The sequence below is a fragment of the Genypterus blacodes genome, unplaced genomic scaffold, assembly GCF_046128005.1.
Source record: "Genypterus blacodes isolate CSIRO-AG114 ecotype Tasmania unplaced genomic scaffold, CSIRO-AGI_Gbla_v1 ptg000156l_1, whole genome shotgun sequence".
Classification (NCBI taxonomy): domain Eukaryota; kingdom Metazoa; phylum Chordata; class Actinopteri; order Ophidiiformes; family Ophidiidae; genus Genypterus; species Genypterus blacodes.
Window position 1 is genome coordinate 10,484,607 of NW_027466957.1, and position 14,717 is coordinate 10,499,323.

The 14,717-nt window shown below is 45.3% G+C and overlaps 2 protein-coding genes and 1 long non-coding RNA gene across 3 annotated transcripts; 2 read left to right on the forward strand and 1 right to left on the reverse strand.

Annotated features, from left to right (window-relative positions):
• The first annotated feature begins 684 nt into the window (after positions 1-684).
• Positions 685-3,509, forward strand: LOC143012837 (uncharacterized). Its single transcript, XM_076166162.1, has 5 exons — positions 685-1,162; positions 1,765-1,966; positions 2,185-2,303; positions 2,462-2,618; positions 3,046-3,509. The coding sequence occupies exons 1-5, from the start codon at positions 1,142-1,144 to the stop codon at positions 3,345-3,347; spliced, it is 801 nt and encodes a 266-aa protein (XP_076022277.1). The 5' UTR covers positions 685-1,141; the 3' UTR covers positions 3,348-3,509.
• A 1,030-nt stretch (positions 3,510-4,539) lies between these two features.
• Positions 4,540-6,589, forward strand: LOC143013468 (adenosine receptor A3). Its single transcript, XM_076167109.1, has 3 exons — positions 4,540-5,038; positions 5,519-5,982; positions 6,087-6,589. Exons 1-3 carry the CDS (start codon positions 4,680-4,682, stop codon positions 6,287-6,289), a joined length of 1,026 nt encoding a protein of 341 aa, XP_076023224.1. The 5' UTR covers positions 4,540-4,679; the 3' UTR covers positions 6,290-6,589.
• A 115-nt stretch (positions 6,590-6,704) lies between these two features.
• Positions 6,705-13,432, reverse strand: LOC143013470 (uncharacterized). Its single transcript, XR_012965140.1, has 2 exons — positions 12,986-13,432; positions 6,705-11,398 (listed from the first exon to the last, which is right to left on the reverse strand). It is a non-coding gene; the product is annotated as an uncharacterized LOC143013470 (long non-coding RNA).
• Between the last annotated feature and the right edge of the window lie 1,285 nt (positions 13,433-14,717).

Consider the following 14,717-nt stretch of genomic DNA (forward strand, 5'->3'; position numbering starts at 1 on the left):
TGTTCTAACTGATGACGTCTCAAGGACAAAGCGTCCTGCGCAACATTTCCTATATAATATAGATTACAGCCTACAGTATACAAAAATAAACACATTTCAGACCAATATGTCATCATAAACAGGCAAAACTTGATTAAGCAACGTGCTCTTTGAAGTGAAACGTTTGAGTGACACGTGTTCCAAACATTTCCCACGTGCAGTTTAACATACAGGCATACCACGCTGCATGTAAAGTGGCTGAGACGACGGATCCACAAGGGATGTGAAACTGCTAACTCTGTGGGACATGGTACTCTATTGTGGGATTCAAGCATATGTAGAAGTGTGTGAGTCTGCTGACATACGTATGTAACATATGTACGGACAGATTGTTAATTCCAGTTGGAAAATGCCAAACCACATCACTATCCATGAAGTGATAAGAAGCCACATGGGCCATTGCGAAGCCATTAGGTTATATGATGCAATATAGAAACTGTGACAATAGATTAGACACACACTTAGCGATAAAAACAATTAGGTTCAGAGACAACATTAAAACAAAAGACAATATAACACTATAAGAACAAGAGATAACAACAATATGAAGAACAAGAGAGCAGCAAACCCCTCCCAACAGCCATCGTTTGTCTGATTGGCCACTCCTACTCATTCACCTGGTAAAAAGTCATATTTACTGGTAAGGGGGCTTGGCCACAGACGGGGGTGGAGGGGGTGTGTGAAAGGCTGACACACTATAAGAGAGGAGGCTAGTCCAGGTGGAGCATCAAACAGGTGAGCGTCTACAGTCTCATGTCTCCACCCATCGCCTGAGGATACTACTTCACCAGGGCCAAGACACAGCAGCACACCTCTGACTCTGCCAAGGTACAGATATCTTCCTCCTCCTCCTCCTCATCCCTGGCTTCATTTAGGTTAGAACTATCACTGTCATTGTATTTTTATACTTTTGCCATCGTACACTTCTGTGTCAGCGTTTGCTAAATTGGGGAAGTATGTGCGGGCATATAAAGCTTGCAGGCTAATCACAAAATTCTCTGACACACTCATCTGCTTTCACTTCTCATTCCATGCTGTGATTTCTGTGCCGCACTCCTGTTGTTAAATCAGAGTGCTTTCTGTTCTCAGGTTGTTTTTGAAGATGTTGGCAGCAATGGAGACGGTAAGTCAGTTGTTATTATACTTATTATTATTACTACGACTCTTTAGTGTGATTAGTTTTCTAGTTAGGCCATCAACATCAAAGAAATGTGTTTTCTCTGCATGTAGCTTCACTCCTGTTATATATATATATATGTTGCATGTTTACTGTAACAGTGCCACACCACAGGAGCCATAGATCACTGTTACCTGATGGATGGACTCCAAACACTTGCATAAAATTTGCCAGTCAAACTTTGGTACACATGGTCATTGTATCGTTGGCAGGCTCGTTTGCAAACAAAGCACAGCCAGCGTGGATGTAAATTTCATACAGTTCATTTCTGTGTGCCATGTTTGGATGAGACACATTACACAAATATCATCTGAGCTTTTGAATTTTGTAAAAAGAAAGAAAGCATTCACACAACTCTACAAATCATTCTGAAATGCACAAATGACTGCATCCCTGTGTTAACTTAACCACTATACAACGCATCACAGCTACATAGTGCAGCAGTACATTCAAAGACACATACAGTAAATAACTATTTTCATTTAACAAACAGCAGGTTTTTCATCTCTCTGACAGAGTGTGTATGTTGTCTCTGTTGTCTCTGTCAGATGGCTTACATCACTGAGATCGGCCGCGGGACCTGGACTGGAGCGGCCCCCTCCTCATGCGCTGAGGTGGACCTGGAGGTCATAGAGGAGTACCTGCAGGAGCACTCACTGGAGGTCCAGCCTTTACACACACCCGCCTCGCCTCCGTCAACCATGATGCAGCCGCAACACCTGCACTCCCTCCAGGGTGCAAGGATCATAGGTCAGTGTGGGGATGCATGTAATGATGAAGGTTTAGGCGTAAAGCATCTTCATTCCCACACACCCGTCCCCTGTTCCCTTGCAGAAAATGTTACTGTTAATTTACAGGCAAATGTTTATCCTAGTTAACCATCAGTTACAGTGGTGAACCAGATGTTGTTTTCTTGGTCTAAAAATAGTAAAAATGTAACAACACTGAGTCTGTCTGTTTGTCCACAGAGAATAGCTGGTCAGGTCAGCATGCGTATACATGGCACTATGGCTCTCACACTCCAAATGAGGACCATGTAGAGCACGCCCAGCCTTCAGCCTGGCCGAGTCCTCATAGCAACCAATGGGTGAGTTCATGGTCCACAACCTTTTAGGAAATAAGACCTTCATTACCTCCTACACAGCCAAACATAATAATACATACTTATTGACATTTCAGGTCTGAAAACTGAGTTTTAGTCATACACATTAAAGTTAATTGAGTTTTTCAATGCTTGTGCCTCAGGACCACGTTGCATATTCCCATGAGATTACCACCTATATCGACTCAGACTCCCACTCCAGCAGCTCTCAGTACCAGGAGTACCCTGACCCCCCCTCGCCAGCTTCTGACAGGGGAGGCTGGAAGAACAGAGACCCCCTGCCGCTTGTCCCACTCTCAGGTAAACAGACACACACACCCACCCCAAAAGAAGTGTAGATGACCTTGTTTTTGATGCACCACACGAGAATCCAAGTAACAACCTGGTACACTGCAAATCAGTGATTTCATTGCTCCAAAAACTCGATGTTTTGGAGTTTAAGTTTGCTAAAGTCAAAAGTTAGAATCAGCATTTCAGAGTAATTTATTGTATTAAACTCTTTGCTTGTTCAAAATGAGTTGGGTGGCCATTGAGGACTTGGAATTTGTATTATATTATATGGATTTTCTCACTTAAAGACAAAGAAGGCTATGTGCACTTGTCAGATGTCCAACATGTCTACCGAAACTGTGTCTCTCTTTAAAACATTTACTGTACAGTTCACACACTTAGATTAATTATCGCCTCCTCTGTCTGTATTTACCCTCTCTTTCTTCCCTTCTGGCAGGAAAGAGGAAGGAGCGTTTGTTCCAGTTCCTCTTCGAGATGCTCCAAACTCCGTCAATGCGAAGCTGCATCTGGTGGGTCCAATCAGCTGCTGGTACTTTCCAGTTCTCCTCCCAGAACAAAGAGCGCCTGGCTCAGCTGTGGGGTCGCCGCAAGGGCAACCGCAAGACCATGACCTACCAGAAGATGGCACGTGCACTGCGAAATTACTCCGGCACAGGCGAGATCAAGAAGGTGAAGAGGAAACTCACCTATCAGTTCAACGAGAAGACCCTGAGAGGCCTTCGAGGGCACTCTAACTAATCAATGAAGATGATGAGGGCATATGCATGGAAATAGAATGAGCATAAAGGATATTCTGAGTGAGCTAATTATTGTTTGAGCCACTCTGGGAAAATCTTTGTGGATTTCCCTTTTTATCTGCTGACTCCATTTCTATGACAGTAAGACACAAATGAATACTGCGTATTTCAAAAGCCAGAGCTGTAGATCACAACACACATAGTGATGTAAACTCTCACAAAGTTTAAAAGTTAAGGAAGTTCTTTCTTTTTTTTTTTTTTTGATATTATTCGTAAAAGTAATAATGTCTGAAAAGTCAACTGGCTTAGAAAACTTAATGTAAATCTCAAAGGTTGTCACATAATCTACTTCATAAGTAGAATTTAATTAATTCTTGAAATACAATTTGCGCTTATGTCTGACTTTCTGACCCTGTTTTGCTGATATCTTTTACAAATTCAGGGTGTAGATTGATTATGTTTTTGTGTCAAAATATTCTCTTTTACTTTGGAATAAATCTGAAATTGTTTTCAGGCCATCTGATATATTTTGTTTGTTGGATAAGAAGATAAAGATGCAGCTGACCAAAGACAGTGCATATTATCTGAGCTAATTTAACCACACAAGGACATGCTTATCAAATAAAGCAAACACACCCACCCACACATAAACACACCAGGCCTTAGTCATATGCAAAGTGGGCATGCATTGAAAAACTGCCACTGAACAGACATGTTAATCAGTAACAATTTGAAATCCCCCTGACGCGCCGTTCAAGGGATTTCATTCTTCTACAGAGTTTCCTAAGTAAAACAATGTTTTTACAGCCAAATATGGCTCATATACACGATAAGACGATATTGATATAGAGAAGAATACACAGACTAACATAGAGGGATGGACTACTCCTGAGTCTCTATGTTACATTTCCCGGGCAGATGTTAAAATTATTGTAGAAAAGAAGCAGGAATATGAGATGTTTTGATTTGACATACTTCCTGCTGCAAACACACCTGTCGTGTGCAAAATGACTCATCTAGAGATAATCAGCTAATAGTCTGTTGGCTATGGAGCCACCAGACTGAGGATGGCTCTTCACTCACTAATGAAATACAGATGGTGTCTCCATGGAGTGCATGCTTGTTGCGTGGCCATATTGACGTGCATGCATGTCTCCATATAAAAGCATCTGCATTAGGCTTTTTTGCTCATTTGAAGCCAGAGGTGGAAAGCAGTAGTACGCTATCTGAGCAACAAACAGGATTATGTTGGACTTTACTGTGAGGTTCATCTTATTTACCATTTCACCAGGACAACTCGATTCAATCAAACTTCATAGGTTCGTCCTCTTTAATGGTCTCTATTTTTTGGCTGATGGCTGAATGGAGTTGGGTGGTTTACACCGTGCTGGAAGGGCTGATTGCCACCGCCTGTTGCCTTGGCAATGTGTTGGTTGTGTGCGCAGTGTGTATTTGTATCCGGGGTTCCCTCCGGGAGCCAACATTCTGCTTCCTGGTGTCCTTGGCAGTGGCCGACTTCTTGGTCGGTGTGGCTGCTGTGCCCCTCGCTGTCCTATTGGACGGTTGGGTGAGTCTGACCCCTGACCTCTGCCTGTTTCTCAGCTGTGTTGTGCTCGTGCTGACTGACGCCTCTGTGCTGTCACTACTAGCCATCGCTGTGGACCGCTACCTTCGCTTACACACGCCGCTCAGGTGAGATAGAACAGAAAATGATTTACAAGTAGAAAGGTTTCTATAGATATGCTTTTTTGTAACCTGTGACCCAATTCCTTCTACATACTAATTATTAACGAGTTTCAACAAAAGAAGTGACAGAATTAAGTATGCTCCATCATGTTAATAAGCTTCAATAAGATTAATAAGGTTAATAAGATTCCTAATTAAAACTAAATGTTCATATGCCCTGGAAAAGGAATTGGAGCCACAGAGGGGGAACTCATTAAAATAAATTGTGGATACTTGTGAGACTGCAGGAGTGTTGCAGAAAACAAAGACACAAATACATAAGCATAAATACTGTGTTTCCTCTTTGGTAAGGTTTCGAAGTAACTTTCTAAAGTTGTACCTTGATTGACATCTGGAATTATTCCCTTTTCCTGTAAGTGTGTGATGATTTCCTGTATTTCTTGTATGGTATGTTGTATTACCTGTAACTTTTACTTTTTGCCTCAGGTACAAAGACCTGGCTACACCCTGGCGTACCTGGCTGGCTGTGTCTCTGTGCTGGATACTTTCCTGTCTCCTGGGTTTCACCCCTCTGTTTGGCTGGCACAACTACTCCTCTCCAGCATCTGGCTCAACCAATAAGTCCTCCTCTTCCTTCATCCCCCAACCCTGTACCTTCCTCTCTGGCATTTCCCTCCCTTTCATGGTCTACTTCAACTTCCTGGGTTGTGTTCTGGCACCCCTGCTGTTTATGACGCTCCTCTACGCACGAATCTTCTGGAGTTTACAGGGGCGACTGAAGGACAGCTGTCCTCAGGCTCGGGCCTCTCTGCTCAGGGAGAGGAAGCTGGCCTGCTCCCTGGCTCTGGTCCTCATTTTGTTTGCTGGCTGCTGGATTCCGCTACACCTGATGAACTGTCTGCTACTCTTTTACGGTCCTGAAGCTGTCACGCGAGGGACACTATATGCAGGTAGGTGTCTTTGATTTAGAATGTGCATCATGTACTTACAGATCACAATACTTACCAGCAGTTTAAGTGAAAACAAACCTTATAGTATCGCATTCCATTCACAGGTATTCTAATGTCTCATGCCAACTCAGCAGTCAACCCTGTGGTTTATGCTTACCGCATCCCAAAGATCCAACAGGCCTATGGGCAGATATGGAGGCGCATCCTGATGAGGCTAGACTCTTGCCATGGGGACCAGCGATCAATGACAGGCAGCAGAGCCAATCACACAGAGACATGTGGATCAGGCGGGAAGGCCACACCCTAATTCATCAGAAAATAGCCCCACTGGGACATTTTGTGTCCAAGTATGTTTAATGTTTGAGTTCAGTGTGCTTTGCCAGAGTGATTGGAACCCACAACACATTCTGAGGTTCTGTGGGGACTCAACTCAGTGTAACCTTACACCAGCTGATCTCACTGACTGATAGGTCTACAACCACAGACGGTTTGAAAGCTGCTGAATATGTGAAATCCCTCTTTGTTGAAATCCTGCAAACTGTAATGAGAAAGCGCTTTGTTCCTGTCGAAGCTATCTCCTATGGCTCCACCAGAGGGTGCTATCCACTCACAAACTGATGAGGCTTGTGTACAGAGCAATAATAGCAAACAGAGTTACAGTATGAGACAAACAATGTCAAGATGGCATTCCTTCACCTTTGGAAAGCTGATATGAAGCAACATTTCTTTCAAGTGTAACTTTATTGAAACATACAGTTTAGTAGTTCAACACCAACATTTGTCACTTGTACCTACCCATTATTTTGATATCCAGGAATAAATGTGATATTTCACTGTGACAGTGTGTTGACTACTCATGAGCGTCCAGTGAGCTCATCGGGGAAGGCAATAGACTGTATAGTTATCACCTGAGCAGGGTGCTATCCCACCCACCAAACTATACAACCTACTACCTCATCCCGACAGAGCACAAAATCCAACCACACACGCTCCTAAGAGGCAAGAATAGAGAGTTGTTGCTCATCACAAAGCTTTACATTCATTCCTGTATGGGAAAGTTTGCATTTGTCCGCCTGAAGATGACAGTTGCCGATTGGCTGAATCAGCTGTCTCCTTGGGAAAGACAGTAGATTGTATAGTTATCTCAAAGAGAGGTTACACAACCCCACAACTATTCAATCTACTACCTCAGCCCCAAGGACAGAATCTGTGTTGCTTCAGCGTCAAAGATCTTCGAAGGTAACACTCCTGTAGAGAAGAAAGAAAAGAGACAGAGAGAGATGTCTCAATTATTTTGTCTACTGTTTCACACATGCAAGTCTACGTCTACGGATGTCTGATCTGAATTTCATATCCATGAAAGAAATGAGTGTAAAGGTATTTGGGTTTCATCTTTTTCTCCCTCTTGATTTCTGGAAATGGTTCAAAACTAGGATTTGTGGGAAAGCAAGCTGCTTGTGCGCAATGCCAAAAATTAGAAAAACATTTGTAGACCCTCAGAGATTTGTGCGTATTAACACATCCTCCCCAATCTGGATAAAAACCAAGGGGTTGTTGTTGTTGAACTGAATATCATTTGAAACGTAATCCATTAAAATATTTGTGAGGCGTATATATTAATCGTAAGATACATCTCAAAGTGACAGCACCAATGTGTCAAAGCCCCACAAACACTCACTGGCTTCCCGAGATTCTGGCATGTGATCGAAAGAAGAAAAAAAAGCTCGATTCCGTGCCAGGAATTTGTTTCCGTTTTTGCCAAAAACTGAGCTCATTCCAGCGGGCAATCCCAGTGTAGGCTGACTGCTGCTTCTCACACCGAGGTACACACACAGATGCCTGCGAATATGGCTGCCACCAGCTGCCTCTGATTGAATACAAAGCTGGGATTCTGCCCCCAAAACAAAACAAGGAAACACAAAATGGCGTCTCGCATGTCAGCCATTTTAGGTCTGCTTAGAAAACATTGTAGCATCTACTTTTCTGTTTTCTCTGAGCTCGGCGTCTTTGCTGAAGAAAGAGGCCCGGCCGGTCGAGAGAGCCGGAGAATCAACAATGTGTCAAGCCCTGAAACAACGCTGACAGACGCGGGTGGCGAGCAACGCTAAGCTAACTTATCAGACAGCTGAGAAGTTCTTGCATCATCAATACGTCTTTTTTCTTTTGCAGTTAATAATATAAGCAGCATTCTTTGTCATGTATCACATTTAGCTGCGGCTAAACTCTTCTGGGGCGGTGGGTGGCAGGGTAACACGGTGGTGACTGAAGGGTTAACGAGTGCCAGACTGAATGCCAGGCCCAGGGCTCAGCTATAGACAGAGACGGGGTGAGGAGGTACACGGCTTGCATAAATTAACATACAGCCACAACCCCTGAGACTTAGTCCAGACCAGCCCCTAGTTAGCATGCAGTAGACCCCGCTAGTCTGATTACAGAAGACCAGACAGACAGCAGGGGTGGGGGTGGGCTGGCATGATGCCCAACTCTGCCACCATGCCAGTGACAAATCCACACACGGTTGCCAAGAAATGACTGGACCCCATGCTGTATTTGGTGGACGAGAGAAGGCTAATAGCGATATGATACAGGGAATACTTGGGGAAGTGGGTCAACTGCATGAAGACCGAACAGGACGTCTTGAAGTGGCGGGGACGAAGACATAAAAACACTCTGGGGCTAAAATCAACAAATGGGGAGTGCAATTCCCAGCAGAACTATGAACTGTTTGGGAAACATTGGTCATGTGAGCTCTGTTCTGCCCTGTTGTCTCTGCTGGTGGACTTTGTCTGTGGCACATAAAAAGGGCGAACGCATTGGTTCAGCTGAGGCCAGTCCACGTCTCTGTCAATAACTCACCCAGGAAATAAGACCGCCATAAACCTGCACAACAGCCTGGGGTGAATTGAAAGACGGAAAAAAAGGAGAGAAATGCGCTAATCTCATCTCTCACTCCGGATAAACGCAAGTAAATTCACATTTGTCATATTCCGCTCATGCCAAGAAACACAGACCTTGTCCTCTCTTGCCCTCTGATAACGCCCCTCTGATGTGACCAACCAGGATATGTGTTGTTTTGTTTCTGGAGATCATTTCCTGCTGTCGTTAGCTAACCTTTGCTAGCTCTTACGTGTCTTATTTTGGGCTACGAAGGCCCCTTGTTACAGTTATACACCGTTAATTGAACACTGACCTCCCTTGCTGTATCCATGAGCCCAAGTCTGATTCTCCTAACATTATTTTGTGGAATAATCAGGAATACTTTGTGCAACATCTGAAATCAAGACATTGTATAAGCTAACACAGCTATGAAAATGGCAGCTTTTTAAGATAATTCAATAGTAACAACCACTAAAACTCCACTTAACAAGTATCTGTATACTTAAGTTCGTCTTTCAAGGGCTAAAATCAAAATGGCTGCTACACTTATTAACCTTATCTTTACGCAGACGACACAACCCTAAATCTGATCACCATTCTGGGATCCCCCAAGAAAGCAGAGAAAAGAAAGAAAGCAAGATGGATGAAACAATAGGCCTTCTCCCCCACAGTGAAACGATTCGTCTGACTTTATCCTCACCCAACACAAACGATGTAAACACACAAACTAATGAGCAAATCGACACGGCAAACACACACACACACACACACACACACACACACACTCACACAGCAGGCGCAGCAAAGTCAAATGCGCGGAAACTCCTCGGAATTACAGCAGATTTTCGCAGGAAGCATAGGCAAGGTAATACCTATTGGGTTGCCTGGTCCCTTGGTCCACGAGACAGGATGAATGCCTGGCACAGACACAACGGTGGGGGCACCAGACGATTGGTAAAGGTTTGTCTCTCTCTCTCTCTCTCTCTCTCTCTCTCTCTCTCTCTCTCTCTCTCTCTCTCTCTCTCTCTCTCTCTCTCTCTCTCTCTCTCTCTCTCTCTCTCTCTCTCTCTCTCTCTCTCTCTCAGCTTTGTGCCAAGAATGGGACGTGTCTGTGTGCCAGGCAGAATTTCAATGAGGGGAGGAAGGCGGAGGTGACGGCGGGCAAAGAGGAGGAGGGGGAGGGATGGCGAGGCAGAGTTGGCAGAGGAAGTATGCCACACAGTGACTGGCAGAATGAAGAATTCCCACAGTTAAGAAGATGCAAACTGATGCAGTGTCAGTCTTCTCCCGTCTTGCTCGAGAGAGAGCTAGTGTGGGCAGATTTGGTGTTTTTTTTTCGCATTCGCCTTCTCATCCTCCATGTCGCCCGATGGAATGCCTCATTTCTACTTTAAAGGACAAGGGAAGGAAGCACTGAATGTGTTCCATGCTCACTTGGCCTGTTGCCCATTATGTTGTTCTGTATACCCTCATTAACAAGGGGTAAACACGCACAAGAGGGTTTTACAGACACACACACACACATACTGTACGTGTATAATCAAGACACATACATCTTGCACACACACGCAGTAACAATTGCTTGACTTGTAAACACGGAACATGGTCGACTGCTTTACGCTCCCGCTTTAAGCGTGGATTAAAGGAATTGCTCTCTTTGCTATCGACCTCTGTTTGGCAAAACAGATGGAAAGGCTGGCACGTACACTAAACTATGCACACACACACACAAACACACACACCCGAACGCACACACACACAAGTGTTAGCACAAGAGCTAGGTAAACATGTCGGGCAACGTGTTTGACGGAAAGATAATATGACCCAGATAAAGCAGGAGTATACGGGACCCATTGTGTTGACTATCACATCCAACAGTCAAACAAACCTATGGATCCAATGAAGCAAAGTGTATTAGTACAAATGTGTTGCTAGGCGACCCTCGTGCTTATTTCATGTTTGTCAGTTCGCAGTAAATTTTAGACACATTACAAATTAAGGAGAACATAAGCAGGAACAGATTCAAGAGGAGGTGTAGTGTCATCATCATCATCATCTGCAGGAACGATACATCAAAGCTTCTTCCTCCTCTTCATCTCTTCTATCCTCTTCGTCCCCTCTCCTCCTCTCCACTTACGCAACACTTGTCTATGCCTTTCCTAATGTGCTGATGAGATGTGTGGTTGCCATGGTTTCAAATGTTTCTGATAGCTCAGATGCCTTGCTTGGCATGTTGCTACACGCCTACATGTTATAATGTTCACCAATGCCACACACAACAGGCCTCACACACACACACACACACACACACAGAGCACACATGAAACACACTTCAAAGAAAGCCCGTTCAGAGGACGTGCATGCACATTTGCATGCGTGCCCTTGTGCATATTTACAAAGTGTATATGTTAGAACGAAACAGCTGTTGTTTCCTGCAGAGTCACTTCCTGTCGCCTTTGCTGCAACCGCAGCCGGTCAGCCAAGATATCAACCAATCAGCTAAGCTCAGGCTGAATGCAGGAAGTTAGCCTGACTGCCTCTAGGAGAAAAACACAGAAACATTATGAGGCAACATGATAAGTTCATCTGAGGATAAGAGAGGGGCGGAGAAAGAGCTCTACTACTCCTACCTCTCTTTCTGTCTCTGCAACTCTTGTTCTCCCTCTCTCTCTCTCTCTCTCTCTCTCTCTCTCTCTCTCTCTCTCTCTCTCTCTCCCCTACTCCTTCTCTCTTAACATTTTCTACTCATTGCTGTCTCGTAACGACGCACGTAAAAAGAGGTTCTTTCGGACTTTTTCGCAATCGATTTGCCCCTCGGTGCCAAAGCTGAAATGGCAGAGACTGACGCAGAGGATATGTGAATAGTACGGCAGCGAAACGGCGAGGGGGTCTGCTGAGGGGGTCTACCCGTATTCACCGCTCTCCTAAACACGTGGCACGAAGGCGCCATCTTACCACAACCCCCTTTTTAGTTCACCTTAATGAGGAAGGGCGTTTCGTTGAGGGCTTCTAATCATAAATACAGAGTGCAGTTATGTTGTATAATTCAGTCAGCGCCGCATTTCCCCTCTACAGCCGAGTTGAGTGATACAATCAGAGTTTGGTCTATTTACATTTCCTGTTTTGCTGGTCACAGACGATAACATAAAAGCCACTGTTCACTCATTTTGTTCTTTTTGCGTCATGAGATTCACTGCGATGATAAATCGACAACCTGCTAAAACGCAAACGCGGCATCAGAGAACATGCAAATTCCAGTTGAACTAGTTTTTAAAAATAAACGTATCATTGAGTCATTTGTTCCTCTGACCCCGCTTCGTGTCTGCTGAAGTTTCCTCTCAAGTGCAAAGTATCATATACTGCAGTGTAGCAGCCAAAGAGTGAAGACAAACAGTACAGCTGCCACCTTTTAACAGTCATCGCACCTCTACAAAACAGAGAGATCAAACACATACACAGACACACACACATATGTTCCTGCCTCATAAGTGAGTTTTGATAGTGGCAGAAAGTGCAAACAGTGCGTGTCCGGAGCAAGAAACAAAGTCAACATTGCCCTCATATGAACTGTCCTAACGGCTCTGGATGATAAGAGACCTGCCAAGCGTCTCAGTTGTCTTGTGGGTGCAGCTCTTCATGCTGGTCAGCAGCTTAACTTACACCTGACCTGAACACAACAACAGCTCGGTTCGGCTCTTTCGACCCTCCGAGGTCTAAAAGTAACTGAGCCTGTCCTTCCTCCTGCCAGCCTACAAAGAGACACCTGTTCAGTATGAAAAGCCACAGAAAGACTGTTTACCATCCTGTCAGAGCCGTCTGTCCTAGAGCAGAGAGAGAGGGACGAGAGGGACAGGGAAGGAGGGATAGAGGCGAAAAGGAAGCGAGAGATGGTCAGCGGGGAGGCGAGGAGTCCCTCGGAGGTTGAGAAAAGTTTCTCCTGTTGTCTCCATCGAGCCAAAATGGCGGCGAGCGGAGTGTGGCGTGGCAACCAACAACGAAAGGCACGTTTACAGGAGGAAGAACGTGGTGAGAGACAGAAGAAAGCGAGGAAGGAATGGTCGCAGAAGGATTACAGGGCCACAAAATAGATAGGAAGAGGTGTCGCAGGATAAAAAAGGAGAAATACCTGGAGCCTGTATGTGAGCGGCGGGCTGGGCCGGAGGACTGGAGGAGAAGAGGGCCGTGATGGCGGGAAGAAGGGAAAAGAGAGGAGCTGAGCACACCCTCTGAGAGCTACACCCCCTTCCCACAATCCCCTCCTACTGGCGTGAGTGCGTCTGTCCGTACACAGGGTGACAGAGGGACGTCTGCTCACACACGGCTCTAAAACACACTTGCGCATATACACACACACACACACAGATGCACAAGAGCCACAGAATCACACTGTGCACAGCCAAAAGAGAAATCACCAAAATAGACTCACGTTGCTCGCAGTTGCGTACGATCAAAAATGGAGAGAGAGACACATGCGAGCACACCGACACGGGACACTCCACAACACAAACACACACATAATCAATTCACCAGCCTTTGGATCGCCCTCTGCTCTGCCCTGCTCTGTGTTTGCCTCGCTCTGCCTGCCCACTTTGGCACCGCTGCCAAGAGGGAAGGAGAGAAAGAAGAGGGGGGGTGTGTGTGGTGGGGTGGGGGGTGGCGGTAGGGGAGGCAGAGACAGAAAAAGGAAGGGAGGGACGCGGTGTAGCAAGAGAGTGGGGAACCAAAAGAGGAGGAGTCAAGAGAAAAAGAGTTAAGAAATAGAGTGAGACAGAGAAAGAGAGGAAAGAGAGTGAAGAGGCATAAAGTGCTGTGAGCGTCCGCCGAGGGGACGGCAGCCCGGAGCCAGTCTCACATCCACTGTACACTTCTGCCCCTCTAGTGTACTTATACTGAGTGCTGGCCAAAGAGACGAGCAGATCAGATCAGCCATATTGTTCCTTTACACCATATGTTAACTGGCCATCAATCGAAGAAGAGGAAGCCCCCGAACTGGCTTGAGATCTGAACTCCAAACGTCGTTCATGACTACTTTCCCTCCACATTTTACTCCATACATCCCGTTAATTCATCCAGCTCTCTCCCTATCTATCTATCTGGTATAATATGAGCCGTCGACAGTGGGAGTGGCTGTGGGGGAGTTGGGGCTAAATGAGACAGGAGGGTGGACAGAAAATGTCACATTTTGTCAGTAATTGGCATATTCCCCAGGTCTCCCTTTGCTTGTCTCACACCCTCGACGCCGGCCAGGATCTCAGAGCAACAAGCAGCGTTTAGTACCAATCTATGAGAAGTCATTCGTTTATCACTGGCCGTTATGCCCTTCAAGCCAAGTTCTGACCAATCACGGCGGATTGGGCAGGTATCTTGCAACACGCCAACCAATCCCAGCTCACCTCTGCACAAACTTCATTTTTGAAATATAATTCTCGCTGGAAAACAAAACAGGAATCCATTATGAAAGCTCACAGGAAAAAGAACAAAGCTCCTGTTGTCTTTGGCAAGGGAAACAGTTAATTTGTTACTGCAGCTACGGTAATACCTGAGTGTTCTGAATCTTAAAGCTGAACCCAACACACAGACACACACACAGTTCCAGAAGCTTCTCCCAGTACTTAAACACTCACCATGGAGACAAAACAGACCACAATAGTCCCGTTTCTCTGCTAAAACTCCTAAGGATTCTTTTCTTGAAGATACGACAATAGACACACAAACACCCACACACACACATTCATACTGTACACAGGCGCACACATATGGTGTGGTGTGAACAATCCGGTTCTTCCACGGAGGCTCAAATTCAGCCAGCGGGTTGGACAGCCCCTCAACCTGACGTCACGTCTCCTTTGTTGTTTATG

Bases quoted from the DNA above. Each gene is read 5' to 3' on its own strand.
- LOC143012837 (XM_076166162.1), top strand. From the start codon at position 1,142: ATGTTGGCAGCAATGGAGACG. The intron at 1,967-2,184 runs GTCAGTGTGGGG...GTTTGTCCACAG, and splicing joins CCAGGGTGCAAGGATCATAG to AGAATAGCTGGTCAGGTCAG. The intron at 2,304-2,461 runs GTGAGTTCATGG...CTTGTGCCTCAG, and splicing joins GTCCTCATAGCAACCAATGG to GACCACGTTGCATATTCCCA.
- LOC143013468 (XM_076167109.1), top strand. From the start codon at position 4,680: ATGGTCTCTATTTTTTGGCTGATGGCTGAATGGAGTTGGGTGGTTTAC. The intron at 5,039-5,518 runs GTGAGATAGAAC...TTTTTGCCTCAG, and splicing joins CGCTTACACACGCCGCTCAG to GTACAAAGACCTGGCTACAC. The intron at 5,983-6,086 runs GTAGGTGTCTTT...TTCCATTCACAG, and splicing joins GCGAGGGACACTATATGCAG to GTATTCTAATGTCTCATGCC.